The following is a 27,720-nucleotide window of genomic DNA, read 5'->3' as shown; positions in this document are numbered from 1 at the left end:
TTGTGTGTACGATTGTATTATCAGTATTTCAGCATAGTGTCAGTTCATTAATAAGCTGTGTGAGTTACTTCTTCATCGTGTTTCCTATACTCTCATTTATTCCCACCGCAAGGAATAATACATGGAGACCTGTTGGTGAAATCTGCTGGGGGTGTGGGGGGGTCATTTAGAAATATTGACGTATATTTAATTTTTGAGGTTTTTTACTGTTGAATTCCTCTGCTCTGTCCAGGTCTTGAAACATTATAATTCCAATCTGATGACTATCGTTATATTTTTTGCTTTTGTTTTCAGTGTTGCAGATTTTTTCCAATGTGTTAACTTTATTTTAAATAACACATTTTCAGAATTAAGCTTTGAATTATTCCCTAAATTACATTATACTGTCAATCAAAGCATTTGCTTGCTTGGGTTTTTTTTGCCAGTCATGCCAGTGATCAAGCCTATTATCAGATTTCAGTTTGTCCAACCACAGCATATCTTAGCCATGCAACACACAGTTCACGTTTTGTTACCGCTTGAATAGCTTTGTGGTTGCTAAAATCATATTGTTCATCACTGCCTGCCAATATCAGAACAGTAAGAATTTGAAACCCAGCATATTTATAATGACAGAACCCCCAATTTGAGATTCTGGATTGGAATTTCTTCTTCTCTATGCTGCTTGCAAGATCATCTACCGTGACCAGTTTGGCAATGGGTCAGTGATGGTCTGGAGAAATCACGTTGGAGGGTCGCACACACCAGAGAGCCGCATTAACACAAGTTGGCGCAGACTTTGATTTCATGTTTTTTAACTTTGAATTTTGGTGTGAGTTTGAATCCAGCCCTCAAAGGATCGATGGTTTCCACTGACTCACATACATTGTGAAGTTTGTTACGTCATTGTGTTCACAACAAACTACACAATGTGTCTCAGCAAGAACTGTCAATTTGAATATTTCATTTTTAAATATCTGAATATGACAATTCTGAGCAGTGTAAAATCCCATTAAAATTTGCACATCACACACTGAATCCTGATTTACTTGCTAACATAAAACGTCGTATTTTTCTTCTCTCCAATAAAATGTTGATGAGGTGTCCGTCTTTTATTTTCAATTCACAAAATGTCACCAAAGCAGTGATGCAGCATGGCTAGTTAACAAAAAAAGAAAGAAAAAAAAAGCGACCCCTAAAATAATTTTCACAAACAGATGACCAGAACTCATCCATATAATGAAAACTTCATTCATGGTCTTGTCACATATGAGTTTTATTATTTGGGCCTAAACCGTGCACTGCTGGCGCTGGTGTCAGTCACTCAGCTGGAGTCATAAAGGCCGGCAGAGAGACACACAGTCTCATAATAGGTTTTATTTGACTTGGATGGTTTTCCTTCTGTTAGAAGAAATAACAAATAAATATGGTGGGTAAACAAAACGATAAAAGATTTATTAGCCATGGAACTCATCTGATATATGACTTTTTAATGCCTTTTCCTCCTTTATCTTGTTCTCATTCTCCTGCTTTCTTTTTGTTTTTATTCTTTGCTTTGTTTGTCAGCAGTCCACAGAGCGCAGGGCCATATGAGAGAGATGCAAATTAAAGAGATAAACAAGATAGATTTATGGATATTGTTAGATAGGTAGATGGATGGAGAGAGTGATAGATACTAGAGAATGATAGAGAATGTGAATGTGCAATACAAAGCAAGACTGATAACAGCTTTGCATTCTGCTTCCTATTTGCTCTGTCAATGTCAGTATGGGAACACCAAAGACGCAAAAGAAGAAGAAAATCTCTTTTCAGTAAAAAGGGAAAAAAACAAAACATGGCTATACCCAAAAAGTGTCAAAACCTTCAAAACAAGAAGTGTAAACACAAGGAATATTTTCTGGCTGTGCTGCACATTAAAATATCATAATACCATTCCTGCCTGTCAAATGTGTGCCGTTTCCCCCCCTGCTCTTTGTTACCACAAGTGCTGAGCAAAATTGCACATAAAAGCACACATTTTCTTTGCCTAAAGACTACACAATGCCAGGCACATACTTTTCCCATCAAGGCCTGCAGAGACAAAACAGGGAACACTCATCTCTTGTCAAACAAAAGGAATGAGCCAGAAAACACAAGGCTGAAAGGGAAACATCCAAAACGATGAAACCTTGTTAGTTTGAGGAAATGAGTTTTCTGTTTTCTGAGCACGGCTCGCCAATTAACATTCACGGCACTAATAAAAGTTGATTGGCTCTGGAATAATGCACAGCCAATTTTCTTCCTGTGTAGGCTACATGAATGCAAGTGTGAGTGTAAATTAGATAGCTTAAGCATATACGGCATGTATGTGAGCGTGGCATATTTCTTCCAAGATGTGCGTGTGTGTGTGGGCACATGTGTTTTATTGTCTGTGTGAAAACTGACAAGTACGAAGCAGTGTTCCTTAATTGTGTGACAAGAAAACATTATGAATGTGTTTGTCACATGCTGAGTGCTTATCTGTACGCATGTATTTATGTCTAAATCAAACATAAAGGTCCAGAGTTGTGCTGCTCTTTTGTGCTGCTTTGTTGTGATTTTCTAAGTGTATGTCGACTATCTAAAATACACAGCCATGTATTAATGTGCTGATTGGCTTTGTGTAGTATAGTATGATTGTTCAACGCAGGCCTAGCTCGCAGCAATATAAGGCGATCAGCCGTGCGATATTTCATACCTTTCCTTTTCTCCCTGTAATCACGCTGTGCTTTCTGAAGTCTGATTACCTGCCAGGCCTTCTTCTTCCCCGCAAACAAAACTAATAGATTTAAGGCCGCTGAGTCATGTCAAAAATCATTTGGCTCTATTGAGCAGGAAGAGAAAAGAAACCGAGGGTGTTGCATGTAATCCCATGTTCACTGTGTGTTGAGAGAATGAGGAAGATGGAAATCCTTAAAGGGGAGAAAAAATAAATAAATCGCTTAATGACGGTAATAAAATGTGTGTGTGTTCTTCTGTTTCTCAGAAAAAATATGATTGCTTCATTTTAATGCCAGAGCAATGAGGCGCTGTCGGAGGGCTCCAGTAAAGGAGAAAAAAAGAAAGAAAAAAGTTCTACATTAAAAACATGTGAAACACACAGATGCAACACACACACACGCACACGTCTTTTACTCTGATTCTCTCTTCATAGTTTCTCATTCTTTCCTTGCATTGCCTCTCCATTAATCTCACACACACACACACACACACACACACACACACACACACACACACACAGACACACACACATTCTTCAAGGCAGCAGATGGACTCGTGCCAGCCATATTTCTTATAGTTCCTTTTGTCTTTGAAGCTCTTTGGACCAAATTGTTCCACTGATCATAAATGTCATATCATCCTTTCTCTCACTCTTCCCCTCTCTCTCCATCTCTTTCTCCTTCTGTGCCTTTGTTCTGTAATTGGGTGTGTGTGTGTGTGTCTGTGTGTGTGTGAGTGTGTGTGTAGCTGTATGTGCGTTAGATCAAATGGTTGTGGCTTTGTTTATCATTTGACTCCTATCTTAAGTGTATACCTCAACTAATGCCACTTCTTCGGTCACTCTCTCTCTCTCTTTCTCCCGTTCTCCCTGTCTGTCTCTCATCCTCTTGTCTTCCTCTTCCCTCTCTGCAGAGACCTCAGTGAAAACCAGATCCAGGCAGTTCCAAGAAAGGCTTTCAGAGGGATCACCGGTGTCAAGAACCTGTAAGCACAATTATTATAATTCTCTTTTTCATCTTCTCCTCTCCACTACCTATCACATGTGTATCGTATATTACTGCATCCGGAAATGTTCATAAATGCCTAAACATTTTTGCATTTTCTCTGGGATTATTACACAATCATGAAGCACAAAATCACATTTAGACTTCATCCATTTAATTGCTCCTGTGTTTATATATTCAACTTCATTAAATGTGAACAAAATACAACTTTAATAAAAACAGGATGTTCATAGTTCATATAACAGATTGTTTGTGTTTACTATATGCTAGCATCAGATGAGTTTAAGTTAAATCCAGTAAGCTGCATGAATGGATTTCTTTTTAAATCACTTGTACTATAATGAAGATGCGTATGGTGTTTGAATTTTACTGCATAGCTACAATAAAACAATGTCATTCCTACTTAAAAGAGCTAATAATTAAAAATAGTTATTCCTTAAGGATGGTTCATCACCTCCTTTAACTCTTTGATAACTGGAAAGACTAAGCGCTTGATAGAATTTTAGCTGCTTCACCTTTTAGGATCTTCTTTTTCATATTTTTCAGTTTGTAATCTTTTAAATGTTTCTAAAGATGACATCTCAGGACGATAGGCAGGCCACTTGTGCACTCTATCTTTGGCAATGTCTTGCTGATATAAGCAATGGCTTTTCTGTAAATTATGTCATATGCATGTGTGTTTTTATTACTGTAAAAACAGTGTATAGTTTCGTTTGGCACAGATGTGCCAGTCATCCATGCCTTGTGTAATGGCCTGTCACTCTATCAGGGATGCAGGCTAAACTGTGGGCTGATAAAAGCTTTAGCCTTGTTGATGAAGCTCCCATATCTCCACTTCAGCAAGAGTTTAAACTTGTTGATGCATCAACACACTGAATTCCCTGACAGTAGTTTTTAGAAGTCTGCATTTAGTTTCACTATAGAATCAAGTCTGTTTTGAGTGGATTGCCAATCGAGGGTCCCAGGGTACACCTGTTCTGTATTGGTTTTCACACTTTCCCTTGTGTACAGAGTAGGGCTGCCACGATTAGTCGACTAGTCACGATTACGTCGCCCTATCAAAATCGAACGACGACTAATTTAATAGTCGACGCGTCGTTTGAAGCTTTGTAAGATCCCAAAAGACGCAGGAATAAGTAGCAGGATTTAAGAGTGTAATAACGGACTGAAACAGAAGATGGCAGCACTGCATGTACAAGGATGCCAGCTGCCGTTAAACCCCGAAGAAGAAGAAGAAGCTGCTGTGTCCCAGAATTCATAGCGCGGCCCAGCTCAGTTTCCAACAATGGCGGCAGCTAGTTAGTTTTAATATTACTCTTATTATTCTTTTTGGGTCACAAAATAAACGTTTAACATATTTTCAGGCGAGAATGTAGCTGTGTAAACCTCAAATATCTGCTCAGTTTATCAAGACACCGCATATTTTCAAAAGCGCTCCGACGTTTTCGGAGACGTCTGTTACCCACTAGCTCGATAGCTAGCCGGGGGCTAGGTCACTAGCGCCGTGAGAACACCGGACTCCCCGCAAATCGTTTTCAAACCCACCGCCGTCTTTCGCTACTCGAGTTAAATATATATGAGTCACTTAGATAACTTAAAAATGTTATTGTTTGGCTTTTTTCAGTATTTTATTTGTTCCTGAGTAAATCGGTTTGGCTGAGATTAAAGTTATAGTTTTTACACAGCTGAATAAACGTCAAGCAGACAGCTGATTATCAGAAGTGTGAGATGCTGGAGAATATACTCCGGTGTCCTGTTATATTTTAGATAGCAAGGAGTTTATTAAACTTTACCGAAACAATCTGCAAATTTCATTAAAATTTAATAAACTATCATCTTGTCTTTATTTTTAGTTAGCACATACCTTAAACACTTAAAGCTGTAAGCTAATGATAGTTATATAAGAGCAGATGCTGCTGGTGCAATAAGCTGCACGGATGCATGATCTGATTAGTCGACTAATCACAAAAATAATCGGTGACTAGTCGACTATCAAAATAATCGTTTGTGGCAGCCCTAGTACAGAGATTTCTTACAATAATAATATTTACCTTAGCTTTAAATCCCCAATTTCTTTGCAATTTTATGTTGAGAAATGCAGTCCAAAGCATTACATTCTACGTATGTGGTTTTTATATTTGAAACAGAATCAGAAACTTGTACCTCCTACTCCGTACACCTGCTACAACCTGCTTCTCTGCTGCCCTTCCTCTCTCCTTCATTCTCTTTTTTTTCTTGCCTGGTCCCATATTCCTTCTTTTCTTACTGTTAAATCAGCTTGTCTCCCTTACCACTCTTCCTGTCCACAAAGGTTTTGTCCTCAAATCAAATGCTCAATATCCCCCTGTCAAATATTCACGATCTCCTAATCACCAATAGTGAGATCAATACGCTTCCCAATCAATGCTTCCCATCAATAATAGCTGATCAATGGCGCCTCTAAACTACCAGACAGGCTCTTGTGGAAATGTTCTAAATGAGAAAGGATTCAGGAAAACATTAGATAGAAAAAAAAAATAGAAATTTGGTTCTGCAGGACACTTCAGCTTTATGAAAAACAGGCGACAATAAAAGTTGATGTTGCTGCGGAAATCATTAGATTAGGCCAACAAATCTTCTCTGTGTAAATTGAAGTTTGCTGCCATGTTTCATCACACATCTGACATGACAGAGGAGATGAAGAGAGGAAGAGACGGAAACACATAGCAACACATAATAACTACAAGCTATGAAAAGATAAAAAGCCATTCTTTGGCGATTCTTATTTCGCTACCATAGATGCTGACTGACAGGCGAAAGGAAAAGTGTATTCCTGGGGCTAATGAGATGGAAAGAATTAAATCTAAATAACCACATGTTTTCTCTGCATATTTCACTTGTGCAAATAGTGCAGGTAAAGTGTGTAAATGAAAAAGATGCAAATGTTTCCGAAACAGATTTTAACTTGAAAGTAATGAACCATAATCACTTCGGTGATGCAAAGGTGGATCATATTTGATTGCTCGCCAGTTGTATCTCTCATATATATCCTCTGAACTACCGCTAATGAAGATAAGTGAAAACACATCACCACGTGGTTCAATTATTTCATTTCATTCATCTGATGACGGGCGTATTATGGGCTCTAAAGCCCCACAACAGCTGCTAAATGGACCTTGAAGTTAGATTTATTTTCTCCACTGCTGCTGAAATGTCGCGAATGAACTTTGAAGTTCTGTTTTAACTCAACTCAGACAAGATGAACATTAATAGGACAATTACAGATGAAAACATTATCAAACACCCTAAAACAGCTACTAAATGAACCTTACTGGTGAAACTGTTTTCTTAACCATAAACATGCTGTTTCATTAGATCATTAACAAGTGCTGATAATCGACATTCAAACATTTACCTTCAGCTATCGCTTTAGCTGTCCTTTTCACATGAGGGTTTTGTATGTCAAATGAATGTATAGTTGTGGGCTGTTATATTCATCAAAGCATTTCAACCCATGAGTAAAATTAGTGAGGCTTGGACAGCAGAGAGAATTACAAGTGTTTGAATTTTTTTCAGTAGCTCTGTATAACAGACCAAATATGAATCTGTCATCCCAAAATGGGAATGCGCGTATCCGTGAATTAAGATCTAAGTTATGCGCTTTTTGTACTCTTTCAGTGGGCAATCTGTGAGTTGATTAATATGCATCTTGCCATAGATCGGTAATTCAAAGTTAGGCTACAGGCAAATGTGCTCCTCTGCTTAGTTTCCTCTCCCAAGTGTGATGTAAGTTCAATGTGGCCGCCAAAGTCCACAGGAGCTTATTACTCTTAAGTTAAATGGGCCTGAAACTGTCTATACTCTGTACTCTGCAGTGTGTGTGTGTGTGTGTGTGTGAGCATGTAAGTGAGCAAGTGTCAGTTCCCATGGCTTAGCTCCAAACCTTTGAGTTCAGGTTGGCCTGTGATCATCTAATCCACTCTCGCTTCTCAATCCAAGCTAAATGTTACACATCACCTTACCTCTTTCACCTTAGACTCACTTTCACAACCATTTGAAGATCAGTGGCAGAAAGAAAACAACTCCTCCATCCCTTAGCTGTGACCATTTTTATATTAATGTTTTTAAGCTGGACTTCAAATCCACCAAAGATGTGCTGAAAAGGGGGAAAGCTCTTTCCTGGCATCTCACACGTGCACCTGAGTGCTCCCCAGTATAGCCACAGTCTGTCCCACTGGAGCAACATGCACAGTTGCAATCCAATATGAAAATAGAGAAGCCGTACATGCTCCGTTTACATTTGGAGCTTCATTTTCTACCAAAGCTATAATGTCACATAAATCACAATGGATTATAAATTGCCTCAGCCCCTTTTAAAATGTTTTTAACTAAATAGCTTTGAGCTACAAGGTGAATCCTTTTTTCATTCTTCTTCTTCAGTCAAACTTACGGCCGACTCAGCTGTGCCAGGATCATTCATTTCTTCCGTCTCCTTTTTTTTGACATCTTATAACACCTCCTCCTCCTCCCTGTTTTTTTAATCTTTCTTTCTCTAGTTTATCCTCCCATCGCTGCCACCTCTTTTATGCTCAATCCACGACTTCCTTCTCCCCCTCTCATAATTTCCCCCTTTTCTCTATCTTTCTATCCTTTTTCTCTTTTCTCTATCATTCTTTATTTTCATTTATTCTACTCTTCAGCTGCAGCGCTTCCCATCGTCATTCTATCCTCTTCGCTTTCTCCAAAAGTTTTCAGTCTCCAACTTATTCCAATTAGTCACCTCCCTAAATTCCCTCCCTCCCTCTTTTACAGTGTTTCCCTCTCTACTCTCCCTTCTATCCTTCCATCCCTCCCTCCATTAGACAAGGTGACTCCTGCAGTAAAAGGCTGCAGCCCTCCATTATACCACGGAGTAAAAAAACCTTCATGACATTCTGTCCCTGGTGGACACAGCATTGATTTTCTCATGTCTCTCTCTCCCGCTCTCACTATGTAGCCAGCTCTCCCTGGCTCTCACCCTATCCTCTGCCTCTTTCAATCTCAGTCCATGTCTTCCCATCTTTTTTGTCTCACTCTGTTTCTCAGAGGGTAGGGTCTCTATCTTTCTCTTCTGGTTCTTCTCTTTCAAGCGGCCCAGTGGCAACCATAGCATTGTCATTTATTGAACTGTTTCCTTTACATACAGGCACAACACACACATACACAGGCACGTATACCATGCACACATAGACACAACAGCCCTTTCGACCCCACTATCACATGACTAATTTGCTGAAACAGCCAAGAACCTGGCAAATGTGATTACTACAGTCTTACGCTAACCTAAGGAGACAGGCTCTGTGCTAGTCCTCTGTGTATAGACGTTTGAGTGTATATGTGTGATCGCTCCTATACTTTGTGCTGACAGAGAGTCTTGTCATTCCCTTAAATCCTACCTGTCAGTCAAACTAGAAATGATAAGGGTATTTTTCAAGTTTGGACACATCTGAACACTGTGTCAAAATTTGTGTATTGTGTCCTGGGTTTGTATGTAGTAATATACTATCATATCTAAAGATTTTGTTTAAATGAATTCTTGTCATGTTAACCTGTTCATGAGCATCTTTGGCACTGAACATTTGCGCCTTCATATGTACAATCAGCTACTGTAATGCTTATTAACTATGTTCTGTATACATTTAGTGTGTATGTAATGTGCGCTACTTTTGTTGGGAGGCATTTCGCTGTAGTTTAGAGCAGCGGTCCCCAACCTTTTTTGCGTCACGGACCGATTTATGCCCGACATTATTTTCACGGACCGGCCTTTAAGGTGTCACGGATAAATACAACAAAATAAAACTAGTACCGGTACCGAAAAAAAGAAGATTTATTCATAACACGCGTGACAAGACACAGGGAAACAGAGTTAACGATAAAAACGATAACAAAATAACGCTGAAAACCGATAAAAACCCTGAAAACCAGACATTTCACACCTGAGCCTCAACTCTCGCCGCCCGGTACCAAACGACTCACGGACCGGTACCGGTCCGAGGCCCGGGGGTTGGGGACTGCTGGTTTAGATTACAAAGACACATAGACCATCAGATAAAATACAGCTGTTTCATATGCCCTGACATTACACCTCAGTGCCCACACAGACATGCCTCTTTATCTTTTGCAGCCATCAAGTCCTCATATTGTACCTTGTTTTCCATCAGCCTGCTTTCTCACTATCCTACCCGTTTTTTTATTGTGATAAAATTTAATTCATTTTACCCGCTGGGTCCACCTATGCTCACTATCTACACATTCATAGTACCATCCAGGTGCTTTGGAAGAATGTATTCAGAGAGTAGAATATGCCATTTTTCAGCAAAATACAAAAGTATACAGTATTTCAGTGTAAGAATAAAAAAAAAGAAGTCCTTTCATGGCCTCCTTTGTTTTTTTCCCCTGTAAAACATCTCCATGCTTCATGCTTCCCTACCCACAATGCAGTGCAAGATAGCCGTTTGTTTGAATTATGACTACACTGCCTTGGAGAGAGGTGAGAACATTGTGTCGTTTACGTGCATGTGCACACACACCAGGATCATAGTGTGTCTCCGCCAGTGCAGATGTTTACTTTCAACTTGTTTACCACATCCAACAATGGACAGCTAGAGCCAAGCATGAAAATATACAAAAAAAAGACTAATAATGGTCTTCCCTTTGAAAGCGTCCTTAAATCAAAGTGCCGCAAGAGAAAGTAGGATGGAGACACGACAGCCAGCTTTCTGACAGGGTTTACTCAGATTCCCATGATTCTTGGCTTGAACCCAGCCCCCACTACACATGTCCTTAAATGGCAGGATGTGGCTAATTCATTAAAGGTCATGATCAGCAGAGACAGTAGGTTGATGGAGGGATGAGGTAGAAAATGTCAATTGTTTTGTCTGAATGCAAAAGGATTTACATGGCTAGACTGCATTCACCTAAAAGTCCTTTTTTTCATTTTAATGATAGGATTTGTAATTTAGTTTTGATGGTAAATTGACCTAAAATCACATACAAGGAAACACAGTAAAGTACGATCAGTTTTAAAATACATCAAGAAATTAGATTTCTGGCTTTCCGGAATATTTTTTTTCTTTTTTTTAAAATGCACTTCAAGCTAATTTTATTTTATATTCAGTTAATCTATATTAGTATGCAGCAACAACAACAACAACAACAACAATAATAACAATAATAATATAATAATAATAAAGAGAAACTTTAATGGAAGCTCGTTGATGTCCTTGATTGCATCTTTTTGTGGAAAAAGCTGGACAATAAAACCATAATTTATTCCTGTACCCTTGAACATTACTAAAAGCAGACTTATCATTAGCAAGTCAAATCCTACCCTGAATTGTTCAAATCTAAATGGACATTAAATGCAAATATCATTCACTTTAAATGATACAAAAGGCTTTTAATTACCTGTTTCAAAAGATGTCCACCAGCATTGGTACCTATGTGACCGACTATAAGTCCAACCAACCTAATAACCAACTATTAGTCGTTACAAACACACACTCCTCTAAAATAGCTTTTTTTCTCCATTTTAAATTAGATTTTTGTTCACCTACAGGTGTTTCCGATACACAGCCTAATCTATATGAAGTCCCTGCGAGTCAGAGAAAGGTAACTAAAAGTAAATGTAATCCTTAGTTTCCTTAGTGAATGATTGTCTGCGTTAGTGCTGCGATGAAATGCCTCTTGCCCCTGTCCATACCCTTTGATTGGGCAAGCAGTTAGGAAAATGGATGGATGAAAGCTTCTAAGAAGTGCAATCATTTCTTTTTCAAACACTTAATGAGGGAGGAAAAATAGATGCAGGAACCAGTAGTCAAAATTCCAGCAACACTTGGGAGTATATACGAAAACCTTATTGGTTTTCGTATATACTTACAGATCAACCAGTGACACCTCAGAACACTCAACGTGATTGTTTAAAGTGTCTTATAATAGAAAGCAATAACAAATTAATCTATTTTTTCCATTGCCTGCTATTCGTGTCCATCACTATTCATTGTCTACTTACTTTACCAACAAAGACAACAAATGTTTGAAGTTTTTGATTGCCAATAATTTAAAGTTTTGATGACTCAATATTTCTTAAAATTCATGGGGTGAAAACACAGTTATGGTCCTCCTTCCTTCCTATCTTCCATCCTTTTATTAATTACTCAGGTAGTAGTGGTTGCTCACTGATGATTTCATGCAGAGACAGCATGTCCGTGTATGTCCATGTGTGCTTACCTCTGCTCCAGATGGTAGCAGAGGGAAGCTTTGAATCAGTCTGCCAATAGGCCTTATGATAGGTATGATTAAACACACTAACTAATTATATGGAAGGAAATTAAATTTTGGACCCCTGGTCTATCTCCTGTAACAAACATCCATGACCGGAACACACGGGGTTTCAGAAGACAACACAATGGTACAGATATAGAGCGCGCACATGGATACACAAACTTGCCCTTACTTGACTGATACCAATCATGTCACCATTAATCAAGGTGCTTGGTGTAAAAAGCTGTCAGAGGAATCCAATTACATTATAGATGATGAAATTGTTTTTTGTGGCTGAAGATGGAAGCTCAAAGACAGCTGCCAGTGTAGAAACAAGTATCTGTTCTCCGTTTTGCGGAAAAGCAGAGTTGTAAAGTTTCTGGAGGAGAGCAGTGAAAAAGTAATCAAAAAGAGAAATATCTGAAGATATTTCAGCAAGTGTCTAAGAGTCTTTGTCAGCTCTATTAAGGGATGAGAATCCCCTACCCATAATGCTTGTGAGCCATTTTATGTATGTATCTATTTACTTACTTACTTTTTTGGCTTCTAGTGTAACCACTGGGTATTCAATTCAAGACACCAAAGACGACCGTAAGATTGACACTACCTGAAAATGCAAACCAAATTGTGGTTAACTGTCATTTCCAATGTAAAAGTGATTAATATGACATGGGGAGTAGCCTAACATACAGCTCAGGTCAATGCCAGATAAAAATGAATTCCTTGAAGGGCAAGGAACACAATTTCTCTAAGTAACATGTCCTGTCCAGTCCAGCAAGCAGAATCATGGATAAATGCTTTGTTGTACTAAACACATTTGCTTTTCCAAAATGTGGGTATTTTGCCCAAGTGGACGGGGTGATGAAGGCCAGGATGGCAAAAGATAGGAGAAGAATTTGGAGGAAGGGGGATGGTGGGAAAAGTTGAGGATTAAGCCAACAGGTTTGGTGAAATTTAGGGCAACCAAAACTAATTATTAGGGAAGTATTTGGTTAGGATTGAGGGTTAGAAATACTGTAAATACTGTTTTGATACTCAGAATATACAATCATTAAACTAATTTTTATATCTCTTTGAGACCGTCTGAAGGCTCAGAAAAGTATGTTTTCTTCTTGCATGGAAAATCTACTGAAGATAATAACAACTTTTCTTTTATTCCATAGATTTCTGGACTTGTCTTTAATTCTGTCATAGAAGAGGTCAAGTGCAAGAATACAAATCTTTGATTAATTTTGCAATTAGAATAACTGAGTAAGCCAAGGGTTGTCCAACTCTAGGCCAACTCAAGGGCCGATGTCCTGCAGGTTTTAGATCTCACCCTGGGTCAACACACCTGAATCAAATGATGAGTTCATTAGCAGGCCTCTGGAGAACTTCAAGACATGTTGAGGTCATTTAGCCATTTGAATAAGCTGTGTTGGATCAAGGACACATCTAAAACCTGCCGGACACCGGCCCTCGAGGCCTGGAGTTGGACACCCTTTTATTGCTTTTAGGTTTTGCAAAAATTAAACAAAGCATATAATCTATAGTTAAAGTTTCCACCAAGGTTGATTTAAAGTTCCACTAGCCCAGATCCTTACACAACATTTATTTGTGTTATTCTAGACCACAGGTGTCGAACTCCAGGAGGCCTAGAGTTTGACACCCCTCTTCTAGACTGTAGAATTAGCACTGAAAGCAAACTAACAGCTTAAAATTTAACCAGCAACCAAGAACTGTTACATTTAGAAGTGAAGTGTTTTTACGAAATGTTTCATGGGTATTCTTTTCATTTGCCAGTGTAAATGAAAAGGTAGCTTTGGAAAGATGACGTTTAGCAGCTAGACATATTTGCACTTTAAGGTGAAGGCTGAACTGGACCCCTGTACTGTGATGTCAGGCTAACAAGACACCAATATTGGCTGATTCACCTAGGCTCCAAATTATCTTCATTTTTTTATATTTTACATTATTTGTAAAATATAAACAAATGATACCAGTTAAATTAAGCTATAGCTTAATATAACTGGTAGCCTTTGTTAAGTTACAGGAGCCCAGGCTAGAACAGCAGGTGTGGGATGGAAAGTTCCTTCAGACACCACATGAGTTGCCATTCTTCACACATAGATTTCGATGTATGAATAGAATGACAAAGACCCTAATTTGTTGTTGGTTGTCTGTCTCTACACTTTATTCCTCGACATTAAAAGAACAGTGCCGTGAATAAAAAGCCTGTAATAACTAGCCAACTTTAGCGGTGCCATGCATCTCCATATGGCTGTTTAGGCTGTGCGCCATTCTTCCTTCCCCCCAAAATACATGCCTTTTAATTACATAAAGCAGAAAACATGGCACAACCATATGCTGATGATCCCCAGACTCACTATATTTTAGACTCAGTCATTTAACAGATGCTTACACTTGCGGCTCTCATCCAACAAGTGGGCAACAAAGAAAAAAAATAGCTTCAAGACATGACTTATGACAAGAGCACAAACCCAGACTATTCTTTTATGTACGCTTTCATATACCATCATTGTTTAGTGCTCCATATTGTTGATCCTGTCCAATCTTTACAGATTGTGCTCAGTTAATGAAGTGCCACAATGGCTAGGAGCTAGAACTTAACACTAAATCACCTTTAAGATATGATTGCATTGCTTCAAAGAAAATCCAGGCATCTCATCACTCTATGGAAGTCTTTGGAGGGTTGAAAATAATTATGCTGTGATCCAAACCTGGCCTGTGGGTATGGATTGGTTTGATATTTTCTCTATTTACTCCAAATCAAAACCATGCCAATTGTTAACCACTAGTAGCTGGTCAATACCAGGTAGAAGCTTGAAGAATACGTTTACTACACTGTGCCGTCAACTCATTTCTGTGACCCTGCTGCACATGTCAGCGCCGCCTCAGAGAGTATAATGATCAAGCAATGAAAAATTACAGTGAACTTTATATGGTAGCTTTCTGAAGCCTTGTCTCAATAGAAATATTTCTGAGTTTGCTTTGCATGTTCTTGTATAAAGAGCTGTGATAAGATAATGACTCTCTACTACTGCTATGTGCTCTAAAACATTTAGTTTGTACATTTATCTTGCCTGAAGATGGTGCATCTGGGCCCTTCTCTGGCCAGCTGCCTGTTGTTGATAAGCGGACATACAGAATATTGAGGTGTACCTGTGGTGCACTGTAGTGAATACAATTTTCAGATACTCCGAGGACTTATATGTCTCTAAGATTTTTTACACAGACTTGCACTGTGGACATGTATATACAAAAACAAACAAAAAAGAAATTCTGATGTGATTTCTGCTGCCCTACAGAAAGAGAGAAAACTACAGCTGCCTTTTTGGGATGCACCTTCCTCGTGGTTAAAAGCTGACATGACTGATTTAACGGGTGTTGCAGTGTGCCAAGCAGACACCAAGGCAAACACAGAAGGGAAAAAAATAAATTAAAAAGCTTGATGAAAGAAAACAGGGAGACGAAATTGATTAGAGATGGGTAGATGAAGAGCGAAAGGGAAAAAGTGAAGGGGGAATAAAAGACAAGATGAGAGAAAAACATGGATTGTGAATTGGGAGAGATGAAAAGTGGAGAAGACTGATCCAAAACAAGAGGAGAGAAACGAACATAAGATGGTCGAAGTCAAAGAAAAAGTGATTAGCAATGGAGGAATCCAGCGGAAGGGAGATTGGGGAAGAGAAGAAGACAAAAGATTAAGGTGTAGTCATAATAATGGATTGGATTTATATAGCGCTTTTCAAGGAACCCAAAGCACTTTACAATGCCACTATTCATTCACTCTCACACACTGGTGGAGGCAGCTACGGTTGTAGCCACAGCTGCCCTGGGGCAGACTGACAGAAGCGAGGCTGCCATATCGCGCCATCGGCCCCTCTGGCCAGCACCAGCAGGGTAAAGTGTCTTGCCCAAGGACACAACGACCAGGACAGAGAGCCCGGGAATCAAACCGGCGACCTTCCGGTTACAGATGCACTTCCCAACCCCCTGAGCCACGGTTGCCCCACAGTTGTAGTGGCTCAAGAGCAGACAATAAATAGTTTCATAGTGTTTCTGTCAGTTTGTATGTATTTTAATCTTTCTGTGCTGTGTTTACCGTATTAATCTACCTGTGTCCACCTGTCTGAGTGTGTCTGTGTGTGTAATAGGTTAAATGCCACTTACAAGGGACATGAGGATACTTCTAAATGTCTGCCCTTTGTGTATTTTCATCTGCAGTCCATCCATACTCTCCTGTAGATGAAGAAGATGAGGTAGGAGGGACAGAGGGATGAATGGGTTGGAGGAATGGAAGGAAGTAAGGAAGGAAGGGAGGAAGTGGACTTTTCAGGGTTGCTGGGTTCATGAGGGGTGGATGATGTTGGTGGGGAGGGGAGCTGAATACCTAGAGCCGAGCAAATTAAAGTAAAAGCAAAGGATGGATGGCAGTGGGGTACAGGGTGCATCTGGTAGTCCAGCAAGCAAGTTGTTGAGCAAGCCTGGAAATGGAGGAGTTAGTGAGAGAGAGGGAGGAAAGAAGGAGAATGGGAACAAGAGGCAGAGTCGTGACTGTAGGTTGATTTACGGAGGCTTTCCTTTTAATGAAATTGTTTCAGTGACAGAGCCGGTAAAAGGCCCTTAATGGATTGGCTGGCCTAATGTAATGAAATTACTCCCTCTTTCACTATAGAGAGAGGAAAAAAGAATAAAAGAGGACATGGGGGGAGGGAGAGGAGGAGGATGGGAGAGGAGAGATGCAATTAATATTTACAGAACAGACAAGCAGGGTGGGCTTTAGTAGCAATGGCTCGCTCGCTCTCTTCTTTATTGTGCCTATCTCTCTCGCCCCTCTCTCTCCCGGTGGCCAGTGTGCGCTGGGCGTGCGGCAGGGGAAGGAGGTGATAGGCTGATGCCAGGCAGGCCACTTCAGCGCACCGGTCTCTTCTCTCGCGCTCTCCTTTTCCTCTCCTCTTCTCCTTAGGGCTGGCCATATCAGCACCGAGGTGAGAGACTTAACCTTAGCTTTCGTGCTATCATCTGGACTTGATATTCCTAGAGTGTGTGTGAGTGAGTGCATGTGCGAGAGAGAGAGTTAACTCCGGTGTCTCCTACCTGCTACCTTAAGCCCACTACTTGGGTATCACCTTACACACATATCCACATGCACACACTCTCGTTCAAGCAACCCATCTTTTGTTAGTCCCTCCCCCAGCTGAGCGGACCTTGCAGACTTGCGCCTGACTCTCTCCCATCTCTGTCTCATCTGTGTGTGTGTGTCTGTGTGTGTGTGTGTGTTTGTGTGTGCGGTGCAGGCAACTGGACAGCAACCACATCAGCTGCATCGAAGATGGAGCTTTCCGAGCGCTGCGCGATCTGGAGATTCTGTAAGTAGAGAAAAACCCTGGTCCTCCATCTCTCTCCTCCTTTGCCTCCTCCTTCTCTCATCAGTTTCCTCTTCTCCTCTCTTCCCCTTTTCATGTTTTGTCTGTGAAACAAGGATATGTCCTGCACTCTCCTCTTCTCATTATAAGCTTTGCTTTATGTCTTATTCAGTTTCCTCGCCCTTTCCTTTTTTTCCCTTTCATTTAAAAGGAATACACTTCCCTCTCAGTTCTGTATCGTCCCTCTTTCCCCTTCATGTACTTTTCTATGTCTGCTTTGTGTCTTTAGTATAAGAAAAGCTGTAACTTGAAGATGATTTTGTTTAAAGATCACAGTTTCTTAAATGCTTCTGCGTGTGAATTATCCTCAGTTATAGCCTTGAATGACTGCAGAGGTGGCTGTATAAGTACTTGTACGCATTGTTGCAAAGATGAAACCTACCTGTTCATCAGCCTGAAATTGTGTAGTCACTGACTCACATTAAACTGATACACACCCAAATACAACACAAACAATGGGATGGGAAACATTGTATCTGCCACCTGCTGTGCTCTGCATTTCTGCGCTCCATGTGTGTTAGCATATGTGGGTGATTCCTCCTGTATATGGGGATACATTAATGTTCTTACGTGTTTGCTTCCAGCTGTGTGAGTTATTGAGTCTGTATGTGTGTGTTTGCGCAAGTGTGTGAGGAGAAATTGTGTGCGTCTGATCTGTCTACATTTCCAGAGCTCCTCATTTGTCACTATACTCAGAGGTGTGACCGGCCACTGTGCAACGAAAGCTATATTAGTAAAAAGGTGTCTACTTTTTCCGCACCTGTATGTGTGTACAAATGCATGTAATTGTGCATGAATGGGTTTCTATGTGTGTCTGTTGCAAGGCTTTACTGTTAGTACAGAATCAGGTTATTATTTTCTTACTCTGTTCCCTATATTTTGTGCTAAAATAAAGAATATAAAGGTTATAGTGTCAGATCCTGATATTAGGAAAAAGCAGCTGAAAATAAGTTTGTTCTGTGATGGTGGCATTGCTGATAGCTGATAAGGTTAGTGGTACTGTTTTTGATTATCTTAATGAGGAATAATCATATAGAAAATCAGGCACAGGCAAAGTGAAAGAAAGATTAGCCTAAAAAAACAGGCAAAAAGAAGAGAGAAAAGTGGGGTGATTCCACTTTTTCCAACCTGTCTGTCCATCTTTGGCTACATATGACTTGGAAAATATGCCGGCAAATTATTAGAACTACTAGAAATTGTTTGGTTTCCCAGTTGAGTTAAATGTTGGAAAAGAACAAGACAAGAATGTGATTTTTCTTATGGTTTTTAGGGTTTCCAACACATTCTGACAATAATTAGGTATTATAGTCATCAGCTTGAAAGTCTGAGATAAAGTCTCATTGTCACATAAATGTCTACTATATCAGGAATAATATTCACAGAGAGACTATTAAGGGCAAAGCTACCAAGTATACATCTTCTGTGATAAGGATGAGAAGCCAAAGAAGCCTGGGAAGTTGGCAGAATTTAGATTTTTAAAGGAATTTTCTCCGTAATGCTGATTCCACCTTTGTCTGCAGTGTATTTTTCATTTTAAATGGCCCATTTAAGAATTGTGGGGTCAAAAATGTGATCAAATTCAATATGCATAAAGATGATATACAGCAGAAAGCAGGTATGTGATGCAAAAGCTCAGAGAGATTCCCAGCAGTATCAGACACATCTTGATTAGTATCCTGCTGAAGTAGGTGTGATTGTTCTTGGTGCAGTCTGGTGCTGCTAATGTGCTCACATAAATGATTAAATAGAGCAGAGGATACTGTGGTAAATGGTTCAGTGTGTGGCAGTGTAGTCCTCATCCAAATCAAAATAAAATGTAATCACCGCTACTATAAGTAATAAAATCAATGCACGTGTTCATTATAAATGATACTTCATGACAGTATTGTAGGTTTTCATTAAAGCCATCGTATCCTTTATCTCCACGTTTTATTTCCTTTTATAAGTTAGATTTTTTTTCATTCCCTGGCCTCACTTTTGCTCAGCGCACAATGAAAGTGATAGGGGCCAGATAGAGGGGGATCGGCAGTGCGAGATACAACATATTAGCAATTCATAAGACTCTGACAGCTGAGTGCTCGGCAGGATTTACAATTCACTGTAAATACGCAGCCGTTCCATTCACAGCAGACAGCATGACAGCACACAGTATATTCACCGAATGTGACGTTTTAATAAAGGCAGGTGTGTGTGTGCGCGCGTGTGTCTGTGTGCATTGAAGTGTTGGTGTTCATGTGCAAAGGGCATGAATGACAGTAAGCAATTCTGCTGCTGGACTGATCTTCATTTCAAGCATCTTAACGCACACGCACAGACAAACACACGCATTCGCCACACAAACAGATGCATGCGTATTCACACATATCCGCGCACACACAAACACAGACGCAGTCCCATCTGTTCAGTTCTTGGGGTTGAGTCCGTGATCGTAGTACAAAATGGATGATAGAGATAACGGTGACTGGAGGTCATGTGACTGCACCATCAGGTAGGTGTATGTATTTTTGATTGTTCACACCTATGTGCGTCTGTGTGAGTATCTTCTTGTGCTTTTGTCTTTTCAAGGATCGGTTTAAGTTTTAAGCCATCGGCTGTTCAAATGGCTGAGCAGCACTGAGGTTAGGATGATTAGGTTTAGATTAAAGTTTAGTGCAGTGTTTCTATTACACATTCGTTTATCCATCAAACAGAGGTTAGGTCGTTTGTCAAGCAGAAATATCTCCAGCCTGGGGACTTGACAATTTGAAAATGTCATCTTGATCTCTGGGAAATTGCAAATAATATTTTACGTGTTTTTAGACATGTTATAGGGTATTAGTCAGTCAAGAAGATAGATCAAAATTATAAAGGAAACATATTTTTATACTTTAATAAAGTCCTAGTTGGAGTAGCATCTGCGATCCACTTGGTCAGCAGTTTTCTATATTTTTCTTTACCTGCTCAACCACCTGTATTCATATTTGCACCAACTAGCCTCTACTTCACTGCCGTTATGAGTTATTTTGATTGTACACTTAGATATAGGCATTCTTGTATATTTCTGGCATCTGCACGTAACATTACACCTTCATGTTTATGCAATAACTCTTTTGCTTTTACATGTGAGGCCTTTTCTCTGTTCTTTGCAATAAATGACTCTCAGCTTGCTCGAGTCGCACTTTCAATTTGTTTGATCCACTAAATTGATGCCTCTGGTTCCCATCCAGAAATCTTCTGAACTGGGCCAAATTTCCCTCGGAAGGGCTGTTTGGTTTCCAAGTGCCGCTTCGGCTTGCTTGACACTATGTTAGCATTAGCCAACTTTTCTCGACAGATGAAACACTCAAGGCTGATGGGTTGTTGGCGTCCTTGTCCAGCTTATATGTGATACTTCTAGTGCCAGATTTTTTTTACTCTTTTCTTTAGGTGGAGAGTTAGTTCTAGCTTTACTTAGTTTTCCCTCTTACAAATTTCATTATCCCCGCTGTTTTGAATGTGTGACATTCGGATAAATCCAACCATTCGGAGACTACGCTTAAATATAGGTATTCCCTTTGAAGCACTTTTTAAATTATCTTTGGGTATCTTTGTGCTGCAAAAATGGTAAAAATGGTAAATGGGCAGATATTTTACTATATAGCGCTCTTCTACGCTAATTGAGCAGCCCAAGCGCTTTCTACTACAAGCCTCACACATACTGACACAAGCACTTTGTTTTAACACCTAAGTGTTTTTATCTCTCTCTCACACACACACACACACACTGATGGATGCATTGGGGGTGAAAATGGCAGGCTGGAGGAGCTGAGGATCAAACCACCAACCCGCCAAAATGCTTGCATATGAATTATTGGTGTAATAAATATAAAATACAGTCATTACTTTCCGTAGGAATTTAATATTACAATAATAATGTATGTTTTCCATATAAACCAACCATAAGATATAAGAAAGTGCATAGGTTGCAGGCAAATAGATATGTGTGTGTGTTTTAGTAATTTGTGTGTGCGCGCATCATGCTAATTGAAAGAAGTGGATCTCTCTCTCTCTCTCTCCCTCTGTGGCACTAATGAATCTCCACTTTAATTAATCTAGTCATTTTTAATTAGCCAATGTTTCTTGGTAGACTAGGCTTTATCTGAGCTTAATATGTTTCACAGGAGCTGCTTTGACTCGTCAAAGCTGAATATTTGGGTGTGCGGCTCATTTTGTAAAAGCTAAATGGATTTTAGTTTGTTAGTTTCATTAATCTTGTTATAATTGATAATATAATGGAAATGAAAAGGAGTGATGGGGCTTTTTTTCTAAATAAAGTTAGACAACGTGTTAAAAATTCAGACACATTTAAGATAAAATATTTGACCTGTCACAAATTGAAAAATTTGCGTATGCATTGACTAAAAGCTGTAATCATTTCTCTTTGCAAAAAAAAAAGAATGAATTCCTCGTTTTTATTAATACGAGTGTACTTTTAATCATTGCATTTTTCAAGGGTTTTTTTCCCCCCTTTAACACTTTCTGTAGTTTTTGCCACGTATTGTTCTTAAGCATCACAGTTTGACTCACGTTCACCTCCTGAAGAATCCGACAGGAAATAATAACAAACAAAAAAGCATACCGTACTAGTCGCAGGGAAGTGATCTCAGCAATTCACAACAAAGAGCCAATTTCTGTACTCTAAGAAAAGAAAAGTTTCTATGATGTTAAGGGTTTGAATGCTGCTTCTTTCTCTCTGGCTTTGACAGAAGAATTTTATTTTCTGAAGAAGCTTAGAAAGAAAGACAGATGTGACTAAAGAGCCTTTAAATTCACCATTTCCTCTGATATCCTTTCCCCTTACTCATATGTCCTTAGATAGTCTCTTTCGCTCTTGCCTCCTCTTCTCTCTGCTCTCTCTTTCATGGTTGCCAGGATGAAAGTGGAGGATCGGTGTTGTAAAAGCAAGGCAGTGCTGGGCTATGATTTATTTAGACCCAAAAGGGCTGTGGTTACTATCCCATCCTTTTTGCCTGGAGAGACAAGAGACAAGAGAGATTTGGGGAGGTGGAATGGGTAGGGGGGGTGTTAGCAGAATGGGGGGGGAAAGGGACAGAAGGAAGAATTTGAGGAAAGAAGAAGAAAAGAAGGCATGTAATACTGGTGCTGTAAAAACAGCCAGTTTCCTGGATATAACTTATTTATCTACTGTTGAGGAGAGAGGGAGAAACAAGGCAATACAGAAAAGAAGGTCGAAAGGAAAGTGGAGAAATCCATAGATGCAGAGGAAGACCAAAAAGATGTGCAGTGTGCAAAGAAAAGGAGCGATAAAATGCAGGGAGAGAAGGCAGAGATAAGAACAATAGACAGATACATACTGTAAAAGTGATGCAGGACAAAAACAAACAAGAAGCAGAAAAAGGGAGGCAGGTGAAACCTTGTCCATTTGTTGCAGATAAACAAGACCAGAAGAAAGAGATGTAGGACAGAGCGGTATAAAAGACATCAGAGTGAAAGGGAGATGAAATGGCAGACAGAAAAGAAGGAAGAAACACTGATGTGACATTAGCGAGTAGAAGAAACTCTGATAGAAAATAGATTGAAAGGATCAGAGGGAGGAGAGCAGGGAGGCATTAATTATTGATGGAACAAATGTCTGACTGACTGACTCAATTTGGCCCTTTGTTGTTTCCAGACCACCAAGGCTGTCAGATAGACTCAGAACAGGGTTTCTCAAAGTAAGGACGGAGACCCCACTGGGTGGCTGATGTTTTGATTTTCCGGTTTTTAGTTTTTATCAAGATTGGTTGGCAATATGGCTTAATTTTAATTAAGTGATATGTGTTGCCTCCATTGCTTAGATAAACATAACACAAAGATGTTATATACATGCATCTATTATCTGTTAACAAGAATGCCAAATATCTGTATTGTGAATGGCCAATCTAAACTGCTGTCCTAATGCGTTATTGCATTGGCGCTGTTTTGAGATTGACCTGTGCTGTAGGGCATCTGCACATTCTTGTTAATATCCGGATAGTCATTTTCCACTGCCAAGTAATGAAGACCCACTCTGATACTGCCATCTTGGAAAATTAGTCATTTTAGGTAAGCTTTCTCTGCTAGAAAATTAGAAGAGTCTTTAGGCTGCGATGCTGCAAACAAATATCTGAAATTAACTTTTTAGCTTTTATGCAATGGCTGGTATACTCATAAAACATTGCCTGAGAGGACTCACTATTCATGACCAAAATAATGACAGCTCAAACAGCCACGGCAAGTGGAGGCAGAGGCAACAAAAAACTGCACCTTGAATAAGCGGTTTATTTACACCGCATAAAATCAGTTGCAAAAAGGAGATGTGGTGTGCAAGTAAAGGTCTGTGTGAGTGAGTGTGTGGATGTTAGTGGGAAAATGATAGTGAACTCAAAGTAAGTGCATAACGAGAGTCTCTCTGAAAGTAGCTTTTATAGTGACTGGCATCACTGGCCCAGGCGCTCCAAGCCAGCTGAAGTGGAAGACTCCATCAACCAACATGTTTCTGGAAGAGACGCAGTACAATGAAGCCACAATGCTCTCTGTTCTTTAGTGCCTGCATTTTTGATAAAAAATGCTCTCGTGGAGCATAGAAACAAATGTGCATTTAAAGCCACTTTTACCTTTAAAGTTTCAAAGAGCGCAACCAAACACTTGTTATTAAGGTGTTAAAAAATTTAAAACATTAACCAGTGAACTGGTAAATTATGTGTTCATTTTGAATTTCAAACCATGTTGGGTAATTAAAAACCACACATTGGTTGTCAGAAAACACATCATGGAGCATATCTCTCTATCAGGCAAGAGATGCCCTTTAGAAAGGTATCTGTGCTCCAGGGAGACTCGGCTGAAAGGTACGAGTGATCAGCTTTCCAGTTCTGGGACAGTGATAAACCTTTATTGGAGGATTCTCCCAAGCACACTTTGTGTTACCGTGCACCTTTTTTGTAGAGCAGCGGAAAGTCATTGCTAAGCTTAGACAACTACAACACTGGGTTAAAGTTGTTGGATTAGGGCATGGTCCCATTTAAGAGAAGATTCCAATCCCATGCCAGGTGTAGCAGCGATTGTGTTACGTAAAGATAGCAATTATTTCACAGTTCTGGGTGAATACCAAAATGCCTAAACAAGCCTGGGATCGTTTTTCTATCACACGTGAAAACAGAGGCAGAGTCACCCTTGATTTGTTCTTTTGTTTGGTCTTTACTGAAAATCAAGAAAGAATGCACACCGGGGTGGCCTTATCATATTCGTCATTAAACACCTATCAGAATCAATTAGTGCTGCGAAATAATTCTAAACAAGTGGTTTTCCTAATGGCACACATTATGGATGCATGTCACTCTGCTTTCCCACTAAACATGAAACAAAAAGATTCATCTTAATTACTTGACAGGTCCTTTCATCTCTATGCAAGCTTTGAAGGTTTCAGATTAATATTGGTTATGCTGATAAACACATTTTGATTGTTTGCATCCTTTACAAAAATCAGACTTGCTCTAAAGCATATCCTGTTCTGACCTGTATGTTATAAGCATCCTAAGCGGGGTGAAGACTTGCTGTTGTTTTATCTCTCAAAAGTCAAACTACGAATGCAAATACAACAACGGAGACTGAACTATGACTTTTCTTCAGTGCATTACTGTGAAGAGCACCGTGATCCTTAAACTCAGCAATCCCACAGTCGGCTTTCCTCCTAATACTTTGATTCCACCGTTTTTGTATTTTTTTTTTAAAGCCTTTGATGGTCAAAACTGTGTGTGCTCAAACTTGTAAGGCCAATAAACACAGCAGAAGTGGAAATGTAATTATGTGATAAACACAGTCTTTATATTTGGCAGAGAAGCTGCTCGATCCACTTTGTCAGTTTGATTCCCGAGAATACCTCGTCCTCGCAATCACGTCAGCGCAGATGGTAGGCATTCCTTCTGCAGCGGCTAATGACTGTGTGTGCCAGCGCACGAAGTGTGTTTTTACTCAGCGGGAGCTAATTTAATGCTGAGTGCCAGTGCTGAATGCAGCCAGCCTCACACTGCTGTACCTTGTAGTCTTTCCCATGTACTCTTCTATTCCTTTGTACCAACCAAGAATTCAAAGTAGCAGACAAAAATGTCTTCTTGTTAGCCACAAAACTTGTTTTAATTTCCTTCCGTGCACTTTTTTAAAAAACTTGTTTTGACTTATTACTGCATGGAGAAGTTTTTTATAACTTCATTAATTACTGTAGAATATTAAGTGTGGTCTTGGGATTAGGGTTGCCAGCCTGTAAGGGCTTTATAACCTTAAGGTGACAGTTTAGTCTAGCCTATTAAAAAATTATACAGTAGATTGTAGCATGATGATTTGTTATTCACTGCTCTGTTGCATTTGTTTGCAGGAGGGTGCAGTTTACGTGGTTTATATTCACAAGGGCAAACCAATTAATTCTAATTCAGCAATGTCTCAATCAATAATATATAATCTATTTTAAAGCACTTACCACATAGCTAACGCCTGATTTTGAATTCCATTGTGTTTTGGCAAGTGCGTCTGCGTGTCTTTGAATGAGTTAATCCACTTAGTGCATGTGTCTGCCAGGCCACATCAGAATAAATGATGGGTCCCTGTGTGATGATGAATGGTAATTTAGATTTAACATAACTGGACTAACGAGCGCACTAATGACTCCAAAGCTAGCCTGGACAGCTCTCACTCGACAGGCTCACGCCTTGCATCCCAATGAGATGGGGAAAGGGCACCCAACTATGTGCACATGCAGCGAAACACACACAGAGTGGAAAAAAACATGCAGAAGTGTCTTAATAAATCCATGCATACGCAATCATAAATTCATAAACGGTTCTGGCAGCGAAGCACATCCCATACACAGATGCACACATGCACCAAAACCACACACACACACCACATAAGCTAAGTATGTATGTTTCTGAGAACTCATTGAGTAGTTGCGAGAAGCCAGGTCAGGCGGATAGGAAGCTGATTAATTAGTAATTATTCATCGGCCAGTTTTCAACCAGTTGAATTAGATGCAGTTTTTGCTCACTGATCTTTTGACTCGCTTTTTTTCCCCTCTCTTGACAACGAAGATTAATGAAAATAAATGATAAGTACTTCATCATTTTCAGATATAAATAGATTTCATTAAAAAGAGGGTGAATTTTCACTTAATCGTTTATCTTTAGATCTGAAAGTTTTTAAGGTGATGAGACTTTGTTGCGTGTTTCACTACAAAGTCACTGCACTCAATTACGCTAATGAACCTTGGCATTTTAATTGTGCTGCTTTTTGAGGGAAAAAAACACGCTCTTGCGACAAAGAACCCCACTATTAACATTTCCACAGGCCAATAACACGTACAACTGCTTTATCTGTACAGCCTGTTCATCCGAACTATAGTCTCATAGTGGGATGTTACACCCATGTAAAGTGAAAAGCCAAAATCAGCTTGCAGTGCTCCGGAAGTGTCTAGCCTGGTCACTCATGAGGAAATTAATATGGAATTAATTATTAAAAATGCAGAAACTTATTGTCTGTAATTGTTTTGGTAAGTTTATGTTAACAAAGTGATACAAACAGCATCAATTGCAAGGCAATTAACAGCCTCTTTATTAAAATGAAGCTAGTTTAAAGGTATGTTGCATTTCATTTGCATTCATCTTTTTAAATCTATTTAAATCTATTTTGTATATTTACAGTCACAAAGAGCAAATATGTAAAATAAAACTGAAGCAAAACCTGCATATTTTTAAATAGTGTAAGTGATCCATCTTTCTGTTGATTGCACACAAAACTTTCAAGCACAGCTAGAGGGGGGAGGTGGTTGAGAAAGGACTGAGCTTTAATAATGGCGAGAAGCAGAACAGGTGTCGTGACTGAACTGAATTTTATTTCTTTAAACACTGATGTTTTTATTAATTGCAACCAAGACCGATAGAAAAATCGACACGTGCAAAAACAGACAGATGAAGGCGGGGCAGGCAAAATGGTTTGACAGAAAAATCGGAAAGGAGAGCGAGAGTCTGCCATTTACATGACATGCCCATATGCACATTACAAACACACAGAGAGCTAAGAGGTCTGAGAAGCACTCAGAAGAGCAGTGGATCGGCTGCATATTTTATGATCACTTTTCTCGGCGAAGCACAACTTTCTGTGCCGCTAAGAAAGAAAAACGAGAGGGACAGAGTGAGAAAAAGGAAAGTGAAGTGCATGTGTGTGTGTAGCAGTGAGGTTTTGGCCGACGACTGTCATAATTCATGAGGGCAGACGGACAGAGTTGCTCAGTGCACTGTAACTTC

The 27,720-nt window shown here is 39.6% G+C and overlaps 1 protein-coding gene across 1 annotated transcript in view; it reads left to right on the top strand.

The window, feature by feature from the left end:
* The window catches only part of slit3 (slit homolog 3), a 239,948-nt gene that overhangs the window by 127,248 nt on the left and 84,980 nt on the right, over positions 1-27,720 (top strand). Inside the window, exons 6-7 of the mRNA XM_082554652.1 lie at positions 3,631-3,702; positions 17,303-17,374. Coding sequence (XP_082410778.1) covers positions 3,631-3,702; positions 17,303-17,374 — 144 coding nt within the window. The remainder of the gene's footprint in view (positions 1-3,630; positions 3,703-17,302; positions 17,375-27,720) is intronic.

Source organism: Aulonocara stuartgranti (assembly GCF_965226115.1).
Source record: "Aulonocara stuartgranti genome assembly, chromosome: 2".
NCBI classification, from domain to species: Eukaryota; Metazoa; Chordata; class Actinopteri; order Cichliformes; family Cichlidae; genus Aulonocara; species Aulonocara stuartgranti.
This window is presented reverse-complemented; position numbering and strand designations above follow the sequence as displayed.